Below are 10063 nucleotides of genomic sequence, written 5' to 3' on the forward strand. Positions count from 1 at the left end.
GGGTAAGAGTTTTGCTTTAGTAGGCACTGTGCAGGTCAACCAAAAAATAAATAAATAGATAAATAAAACATTGAAAGCAAAACAAAGAAATGTTTAAATAAACTTTCATTTTCCGGCAGAATAAAAGTCCTGTGTAAACGCTCCAGAAACATTCATCCAAATAAACTCCATATTTTCGTCAAACATATTTAAAATATATATATAATAAATTATTATATTTTCAAAATGGGATTTATATATTAACATATACAAATATAAATAATACTAACAAACAAGTGTCATTTGTTATGTATTTATCAGGGCTTTTATTTTGGCGGGTGGTGCAGCGAAAGTGACCGAACGCCGAGGTTCGTTATTATTCAAGCTTCACTGTCGAGTGGCCATTTTTTTATGTGAGTCCGGATCCCGGTTCCGCTTGTTTCTCTCCTAAAAACCTCTTTTAACACCGAACTGTAACGGATATCACCGGCAAGCGAGTCTCGAACATTAACTGCACTTATCTTGGGGAAGAAAACGACAGATAAAGCGGGAGTTTTCGCGTGCTGTCCATCATGAATCCTGAATAGTAAGTTTGTGTGAAGAAAAAAAAGCGCTGATGACACATCAGACACACTCGTCAGCTGCTTTATATATTTACAGAAACCATGGCAATGTTAACCAAACAACATATTAAAGTAACTAATGTTTACTTTATATATCAGGACTAATGTATTATTGATCACAACTATGCTCTGACCAAGATTAAACAATGTCGATTTTGTTTAAACATTATTATAAATATGTGTAACGTTAGTGATATGTTGCTTATGTGTAGTAATGTGTGTAAGTGTGATGCATAACAGTACTGTCAGGCTGTCTCTGACACACTCGAGTGCCACGTCGTTATTAAACCGATAAGTTAAAAATGAAACTGGAGAAATGGTCTAATAATTATTACACGTCTGATCATCTTAATAATGAAATATAATCATCCTCGGGATAATCAAACTGCTGTCAGAGATGTTGAATGTGATCTTGGGCCTGAACTTACTGACAGTGTGACATGTTGAGTTTGTTTTAGGGGCTGTTTGGTGATTAAATCACCTGTTACCACACCACTGTCCTAATCTGTGGTTTTACCATGGTATGGTGATGGTTATACCCGGATTCATCTGGAAACCTGCCAGGAACATGTCCTGACCATAACTCGCGTCAAAACCACAAGAAAGGGAACCAAGTTTTGCATTATGACAGGCATTTTTTACTTTCTTTTTGTTTTTTGGGGGAGTGTAAATGTGTTATTCCTCCGTTTATGTACATTATTTCAGATTGTCAGATTCATGAGGCTCATCTGTAATGTTGAGACATGATGACACACACACACACACACACACGTGTTGCGTAACACAGTTCCACGTCACACATGACAGCTGAGCAGGAGTGTCAGCGATTCCTGATAGATGTCATTATCTGAATCCTCCTCTCTCTCTCTCTCTCTCTCTCTCTCTCTCTCTCAGCGATTACCTGTTCAAACTCCTGCTAATCGGAGACTCGGGCGTCGGGAAGTCCTGCCTTCTGCTGCGTTTTGCTGTAAGTTATTAGCCTGCCATCAAGTCACTACACACACACACACACACACACACACACACACGGATCAGATAGTGGCTCCTATTGCACTGGTGATTTGACTGTCAAAGAGCTTCATGCGAAAGGTGAACTATGGAGTCAGTTCTTCAGCCTGACTGGGTCGGGATGGGTGGCTCTACCTGTTCACCTGGTTATTATTTATGCTACTCTATTCAGGAGTTATGTCTCCATACATCTGTTTTAATGCACATTTTGGGATCAATGCTGGAGGGATCCACATCAATTCTAAAAATGCACATAAAAAAATTATACTTTTTTTGATGTGCTAAAAAAAAAAAACGTGCATAACCTACGATGGAAACTGAACAAATCCCTCGATGTGAAAAACTTGTGTGACTTTGGCTCAACAGAGGCTGTGATTGGATAACTAACCAGTGGACCAATGGCATCGCAGCATCTCAAATGTTGGTTTGGTGTTTCTGAAATGCCTGAGCTAAAGTCTGTCATCAAGAATGATTTGGTTTAATTCCCTCCCGAAGCGTCTCATATGATCCAGCATCTGAACGCTGGCTGAGTTTATTGCGTTTAATCTGCCACTCTGAGACGCAAGTCTTTCGTTTTCACTGAAATTACTCAGAGCAATTTGTCCTAGGACATTTTTCACCCAGACCTGTTGCTGTCTGCATTTCCATCGCGGTCAAAAGTACTGCGAAGATTAGTCCAATTAGTGCCTAATTTGCAGGATCGCGCGCGACTTTCCAGTTCCCGCTGGATTTCGTCCTCCAAATTTAAGGCCTTTAACTTAGTCATCGGTCATATTTTTTAAACTCCATTGTTGATGTGAATAGCAAACATCTCTTACTGCACGCACCGCAACACACTATTCAAAAAAAGTGGTTTAAAGGAACACTCCAGCGTTTTCAGAAATAGGGCTTATTTAACATCTTTCCTACATTTAGAGATGTGGGCAAATGAGCCGAAGCACTGCTATTGGGCGCAGAGATATCACACAACACATTGTGATCGCTCAACAGCTGGAGGACGTGAGGATGAGAGCCGGGATGTCTCTGCTTCCCCATAATATAGTCACAAGTCAATATCTGCCTAGTCTTAATCTGCTTCGCTATTTGTACTCATGAATACGCAGGCCACAATAAGGTGTTTTTTTTATCACTTGTACTCGGGACATGCTATCTGGCAACACAGGATTCCATTCATTATGCTAAGCTAAGCTAGCGGCGACCCTGCCAAACTAAAACAATGCACTGAGACAAAAATGCATTTGCCCACATATCTAACTGTAGGAAAGAAGTTGAATAAGCCCTATTTCTGAAAACGCTGGAGTGTTCCTTTAAATAAAATGCTCTGTGGAGTCAACCAGTCAGCATGTTCAGCACCCAAGTCCCATCCCAAAAAGTTCCTGAACTTTTGTCAATTTTGACCCTTATTCCACCCCAATGTCTCTAATTCCTGGAGGAAGTTCCTGCGGTGGAAACACGGGTAATGATGGAGGAAATAAAAGGCACAGTTGCTTCCCCGATTGTAGCAACTTCCATTTTATCACTGATATTTGGCGCCAATTTCTCAGGAAGTGGCAATTTTGTTTTGTTGAACACATAGGATGGGAATGCTGTCATATGCACACTTTTGTTTTTGTGCAATATTCCAGTTTAATTTGCAACTTTGGAGGGAAACCTAGCTAGTAGGGACGGGCATTTTCCTAAAATATTGTATTTGAATATTCATGTATTTAAATTAAGTATTTTGAGAAAATGAGAGGGACTGTTTTTGTTTTGTTATAAACGTGTCTTATAACGTGTTTCATCATTCGAATAGTATTTTTAGATTTCGAGTAAATATTAATTACAGATCAAATATTTGAATATTCTTGCACACCGCTAATAGCTAGCTGTGAAATCGAGAGCCATAAATGGCGAAATGTGTCGAGTGTTATTGAGCGTGCTCTTCTTTCCTCAGGACGACACGTACACAGAGAGCTACATCAGCACAATCGGAGTCGACTTCAAAATCCGGACGATAGAGCTCGACGGGAAGACCATCAAACTGCAGATCGTAAGTGCTCGCTTTAACGGCTCACACAACGTTCATCACTGCAAACGCTTCTAGATGCTCAAGCTGCAGTTCATGCATTGTTGCATTTCAACAGTAGACGTCGCATTCTCAACACTCAAGTCACATTACACTGCCATTCAGACGTTTGAGATGTTTTAATCTCTTCTTACGGTGGCCGAGCTCAACACGCTGCAAATAAAGAAAACATCTTCATCAGTTCGCTGCAAATCCTCACAACACATGCAAATACAAAAATTGACCTGAAAGGTGAGGGTTTTTTTTGTTTACTTTTATATCTTGATCGTATAATTGCTTAGTGTTGGCCTAAATGTATTATTACGCTGTATTAAAAAGACCAGGCAATCATACGTTCATGATGTTTAAATAAACAAAACAAAAAAACTCACCTTTCAGGTCAGTGACAACACTGGCGACAGGCGAGTAAATGATAAGCAGGTCCCAGTAGGGGTTAGTCCCCTTAAAACATTTCCATTGTGGTCTGTGTTATTTGCAGCGTTTTTGTATTTACATGTCTTAATTTGCTGCGTGTTGAGCTGTCTCGGCCACCGTAGTTCTGCTCACCAAGGCTGCATTTATTTAATCAAAAATACTCATAAATATTATTACAATTGAAAATAACTGTTCTATGTGAAGATCTTAAATTACTCCAGTCTTCAGTGTCACATGATCCTTCAGAAATCATTCTAATACGAAGTGAGTGAGTGAGTGAGTGAGTGAGTGAGTGAGTGAGTGAGTGAGTGAGTGAGTGAGTGAGTGAGTGAGTGAGTGAGTGAGTGAGTGAGTGAGTGAGTGAGTGAGTGAGTGAGTGAGTGAGTCAGTCAGTCAGTCAGTCAGTCAGTCAGTCAGTCAGTGAGTCAGTGAGTGAGTGAGTCAGTGAGTGAGTCAGTCAGTGAGTGAGTCAGTCAGTGAGTGAGTCAGTCAGTCAGTGAGTGAGTCAGTCAGTGAGTGAGTCAGTGAGTGAGTCAGTCAGTGAGTGAGTCAGTGAGTGAGTCAGTGAGTGAGTCAGTGAGTGAGTGAGTCAGTGAGTGAGTCAGTGAGTGAGTCAGTGAGTGAGTGAGTCAGTGAGTGAGTCAGTGAGTGAGTGAGTCAGTGAGTGAGTCAGTGAGTGAGTCAGTGAGTGAGTCAGTGAGTGAGTCAGTGAGTGAGTCAGTGAGTGAGTCAGTGAGTGAGTCAGTGAGTGAGTCAGTGAGTGAGTCAGTGAGTGAGTCAGTCAGTCAGTCAGTCAGTCAGTCAGTCAGTCAGTCAGTCAGTCAGTCAGTGAGTGAGTCAGTCAGTCAGTGAGTGAGTCAGTGAGTGAGTCAGTGAGTGAGTCAGTGAGTGAGTCAGTGAGTGAGTCAGTGAGTGAGTCAGTGAGTGAGTCAGTGAGTGAGTCAGTGAGTGAGTCAGTCAGTCAGTCAGTCAGTGAGAGTGTGTGAGTCAGTGAGTCAGTGAGTCAGTGAGTGAGTGAGTGAGTGAGTGAGTGAGTGAGTGAGTGAGTGAGTGAGTGAGTGAGTCAGTGAGTGAGTGAGTGAGTCAGTCAGTGAGTGAGTCAGTGAGTGAGTGAGTGAGTCAGTGAGTGAGTGAGTCAGTGAGTGAGTGAGTGAGTCAGTCAGTCAGTCAGTCAGTCAGTGAGAGAGAGTGTGTCAGTGAGTGTGTCAGTGAGTGTGTCAGTGAGTGTGTCAGTGAGTGTGTCAGTGAGTGTGTCAGTGAGTGTGTCAGTGAGTGTGTCAGTGAGTGTGTCAGTGAGTGTGTCAGTGAGTGTGTCAGTGAGTGTGTCAGTGAGTGTGTCAGTGAGTGTGTCAGTGAGTGTGTCAGTGAGTGTGTCAGTGAGTGTGTCAGTGAGTGTGTCAGTGAGTGTGTCAGTGAGTGTGTCAGTGAGTGTGTCAGTGAGTGTGTCAGTGAGTGTGTCAGTGAGTGTGTCAGTGAGTGTGTCAGTGAGTGTGTCAGTGAGTGTGTCAGTGAGTGTGTCAGTGAGTGTGTCAGTGAGTGTGTCAGTGAGTGTGTCAGTCACTCAGTCAGTCAGTCACTCAGTCACTCAGTCAGTCAGTCAGTCAGTGAGTCAGTCAGTGAGTCAGTCAGTGAGTCAGTCAGTGAGTGAGTCAGTCAGTGTGAGTGTGAGAGTGAGAGTGAGTGTGAGAGTGAGTGTGAGAGTGAGTGTGAGAGTGAGAGTGAGAGTGAGTGTGAGTGTGAGAGTGAGTGTGAGAGTGAGTGTGAGTGTGAGAGTGAGAGTGAGTGTGAGAGTGAGTGTGAGAGTGAGAGTGAGTGTGAGAGTGAGTGTGAGAGTGAGTGTGAGAGTGAGTGTGAGAGTGAGTGTGAGAGTGAGTGTGAGAGTGAGTGTGAGAGTGAGTGTGAGAGTGAGTGTGAGAGTGAGTGTGAGAGTGAGTGTGAGAGTGAGTGTGAGAGTGAGTGTGAGTGTGAGTGTGAGTGTGAGTGTGAGTGTGAGTGTGAGTGTGAGTGTGAGTGTGAGTGTGAGAGTGAGTGTGAGAGTGAGTGTGAGAGTGAGTGTGAGAGTGAGAGTGAGTCATTTTCAACACTGCTTTATATTTGTGTGTAATTGCTCAAAGTGTGTTTAGTTGCTGAATGTGTGTGTTTGCTGTGTCAACAGTGGGACACGGCCGGTCAGGAACGATTCCGCACCATCACGTCCAGCTACTACAGAGGAGCTCACGGGATCATCGTTGTTTACGATGTCACGGATCAGGTGACCGAACATTGCATTAGCATGGCACCGCTGTCGCGAGCATTTCTGTGTGTGTATGTGTGTGTGTGTGTCTGCTTTTTTGGTTTAATGGCGTGTTTCCCCAGGAGTCCTTCAATAACGTCAAACAGTGGCTTCAGGAGATCGATCGCTACGCTAGTGAAAACGTCAACAAACTCCTGGTGGGAAACAAGTGTGATCTGACCACTAAGAAACTCGTGGAGTACACGGCAGCGAAGGTACGCGATCTGAGCACTGCAGTCAGCAGAATCACAACACTACACCACTGCATGAGCTCTACTGCCTTTCCTGGCTGCACACTGAAATTATTTAATCACTATTAAAGGTGCAAAATGTAGTGTTTTTGCAGTAAAATATCCAAAACCACCAGGCCAGTGTTATATATTTTGTTCAGTTGAGTTCTTACAATATCCTAAATGTTACAAAATGTATTTGTGAGAAAATTGCTATTTTACCCAATGAGCCGGGACGTGTGAGGGAGTCACCTGTCGATTGCTTTACATCTGCGTTACTCTCGGTGTCCGGTTTTATTCTGCAGAAGCGCTTTACTCTTAGCAGTGTGAACAAGAGTCACAGCAGCTGTTGAGCGAACGCAGAGTAACGTCAGAACATCATTTTAAACACACTCAGATGTGTCTAATATGATAAACAGAGCTGCGTTACCTCATACTCATGACCGGAAAAGTGAAAATAGCACGAGTCGCGCTGCTCATGAGGCGTGTGTTTGTGTAACAATCGCTCCAGATTGTTTTCCACCGGCTGTGAGGTGAAGACCACATGTCCCAAAATTCTGCGCTCTTCTCGGCGTCATCAAACTACGCCTTTGTTTTCAATAGACGACCTCTAGCGGAAAGAAAAGTTAAATAGTGCACCTTTAATTATTAATTAATAAATGAATACATACATAAATAAATTAAAACATTTTCATGTAAATGGCATATTATTTTATTTTATATATATATATATATATATATATATATATATATAATACACACACACACACAGACACACCAATCAGGCATAACATTATGAACCTTTGAGGCATGGACACCACCAGACCCCTAAAGGTGTCCTGTGGTATCTGGCACCAAGAAGTTAGCAGCAGATCCTTTAAGTCCTGTATTTACAAGGTGGGGCCTCCATGGATCGGACTTGTTTGTTCAGCTCATCCCACAGATGCTCGATTGGATTGAGATCTGGGGAATTTGGAGGCCAAGTCAACGCCTCACACTCGTTGTTGTGCTCCTCAAACCATTCCTGAAGCATTAGTGCTTTGTGTCTGGAGCTTTATCTGCTGGAAGAGCCACAGCCACCAGAATACCGTTTCCATGAAAGGCTGAACATGGTCTCAGCAGTGCTTAGGTAGGTGGAGCGTGTCAAAGTAACATCCACATGGATGGAGGACCCAAGGTTTCCCAGCAGAACATTGCCCAAAGCATCACACTGCCTCCGCCGGCTCGCCTTCTTCCCATAGTGCATCCTGGGGCCATGTGTTCCTCAGGTAAGACACACACACACACACACACACACACACACACCCGGCCACCCACGTGATGTAAAAGAAAACGTGATTCCTCAGACCAGGCCGCCTTCTTCCATTGCTCCGTGGTCCAGTTCTGATGCTCACGTGCCACTGTTGGTGCTTTTGGTGGGGTCAGGGGTCAGCATGGGCACCCTGACTGGTCAGCGGTTATGCCGCCCCATACACAACAAACTGAGATGCTCTGTGTATTCTGACAGCTTTCTATCAGAACCAGCATTAACTTCTGGAGCAGTTTGAGCTCCAGTAGCTCGTCTGTTTGATCGGACCACACGGGCCAGCCTTCGCTCCTCACGTGCATCAATGAGCCTTGGCCGCCCATGACCCTGTGGCCAGTTCTCCACTGTTCCTCTTGGAGCACTTTTGATAGACACTGACCACTGCAGACCGGGAACAGCCCACAAGAGCTGCAGTTTAGGAGATGCTCTGACCCAGTCGTCTAGCCTTCACAATTTGGCCCTCGTCAAACTCGCTCAAATCCTTACACTTGCCCATTTTTACCCACTAGCAGGTGCCCTGATGAAGAGACCATCAGTGTAATTCACTTTACATGTCAGTGGTCAAAAAAACAAACAAATATATATATATATATATATATATATATATATATATATATATATATATATATATATATATATATATATATATATATATATATAAAACACATAAATGCATATATGTAACGGGGTTAAACATGCTAAAATAAGCACGTCTCTTGCAGGAGTTTGCGGACTCACTTGGCATCCCGTTCCTCGAGACGAGTGCGAAGAGCTCCAGTAACGTGGAACAGGCCTTCATGACCATGGCAGCTGAGATCAAGAAGAGAATGGGCCCCGGGGCCACCGCAGGAGGGCCCGACAAATCCAACGTCAAGATTCAGAGCACGCCAGTCAAGGCATCCAGCGGAGGATGCTGCTGAGGCCCGGTGCCTTCAAACACCAACAACTCCATCAAGACAACAGTAACGTTACCTAGCACACGCCACAGTTTACGAGAGAGAGAGGGAGTGAGTCGGTGTGTGTGTGTGTGTGTGTGAGTGAGAGAATGAGTGAGTGATAGAGTGAGTGAGTGAGTCGGTGAGTGAGTGAGTCATTGGTAGAGTGAGTCGGTGAATGAGTGAGTCATTGGTAGAGTGTGTGTGTGTGTGTGTGTGTGTGCGTGTATGAGTGAGTCGGTCGTGAGTGAGTCGGTGGGTGGGTGAGTCTGTGAGTGAGTGAGTCGGTGAGTGACTGAGTGAGTGGGTGAGTGACTGAGTGAGTGGGTGAGTGACTGAGTGAGTGGGTGAGTCGGTGAGTGGGTGAGTCGGTGAGTGGGTGAGTCGGTGAGTGACTGGGTGAGTCGGTGAGTGACTGGGTGAGTCGGTGAGTGACTGGGTGAGTCGGTGAGTGGGTGAGTCGGTGAGTGGGTGAGTCGGTGAGTGAGTCGGTGAGTGAGTGAGTGAGTCGGTGGGTGAGTGAGTGAGTCGGTGTGTGTGTGGGTGAGTGAGTGAGTCGGTGAGTGAGTGAGTCGGTCGGTGAGTGAGTCGGTGAGTGAGTGAGTCGGTGAGTGAGTGAGTCGGTGAGTGGGTGAGTGGGTGAGTGAGTGAGTGGGTGAGTGGGTGGGTGAGTGAGTGGGTGGGTGAGTGAGTCGGTGAGTGAGTGAGTGAGTGAGTGATTCGGTGAGTGAGTGAGTCGGTGAGTGAGTGAGTCGGTGAGTGAGTGAGTCGGTGAGTGAGTGAGTCGGTGAGTGAGTGAGTCGGTGAGTGAGTGAGTCGGTGAGTGAGTGAGTGAGTGGGTGAGTGAGTGAGTGGGTGAGTGAGTGAGTGGGTGAGTGAGTGAGTGGGTGAGTGAGTGAGTGGGTGAGTGAGTGAGTGGGTGAGTGAGTGAGTGGGTGAGTGAGTGAGTGGGTGAGTGAGTGAGTGGGTGAGTGGGTGAGTGAGTGAGTGGGTGAGTGAGTGAGTGGGTGAGTGAGTGAGTCGGTGAGTGAGTGAGTCGGTGAGTGAGTGAGTCGGTGAGTGAGTGAGTCGGTGAGTGAGTGAGTGGGTGAGTGAGTGAGTGGGTGAGTGAGTGGGTGAGTGGGTGAGTGAGTGAGTGGGTGAGTGAGTGAGTGGGTGAGTGAGTGGGTGAGTGAGTGAGTCGGTGAGTGAGTGAGTCGGTGAGTGAGTGAGACTGAGTGAGTCAATAAAG

At 45.0% G+C, this 10063-nt stretch overlaps 1 protein-coding gene across 1 annotated transcript; it reads left to right on the forward strand.

Annotated features, from left to right (window-relative positions):
* Nucleotides 1-548: 548 nt before the first annotated feature.
* On the forward strand, nucleotides 549-9212 carry rab1aa (RAB1A, member RAS oncogene family a). The gene is made up of 6 exons (XM_067440727.1): nucleotides 549-565; nucleotides 1497-1569; nucleotides 3544-3639; nucleotides 6245-6340; nucleotides 6445-6576; nucleotides 8620-9212. Exons 1-6 carry the CDS (start codon nucleotides 552-554, stop codon nucleotides 8815-8817), a joined length of 609 nt encoding a protein of 202 aa, XP_067296828.1. The 5' UTR covers nucleotides 549-551; the 3' UTR covers nucleotides 8818-9212.
* Nucleotides 9213-10063: the final 851 nt, after the last annotated feature.

This window comes from Pseudorasbora parva, chromosome 4 (genome assembly GCF_024679245.1).
Source record: "Pseudorasbora parva isolate DD20220531a chromosome 4, ASM2467924v1, whole genome shotgun sequence".
NCBI lineage: Eukaryota > Metazoa > Chordata > Actinopteri > Cypriniformes > Gobionidae > Pseudorasbora > Pseudorasbora parva.

Bases quoted from the DNA above. Each gene is read 5' to 3' on its own strand.
- rab1aa (XM_067440727.1), top strand. The intron at 1,570-3,543 runs GTAAGTTATTAG...TTCTTTCCTCAG, and splicing joins GCCTTCTGCTGCGTTTTGCT to GACGACACGTACACAGAGAG. The intron at 6,341-6,444 runs GTGACCGAACAT...GTGTTTCCCCAG, and splicing joins TTTACGATGTCACGGATCAG to GAGTCCTTCAATAACGTCAA.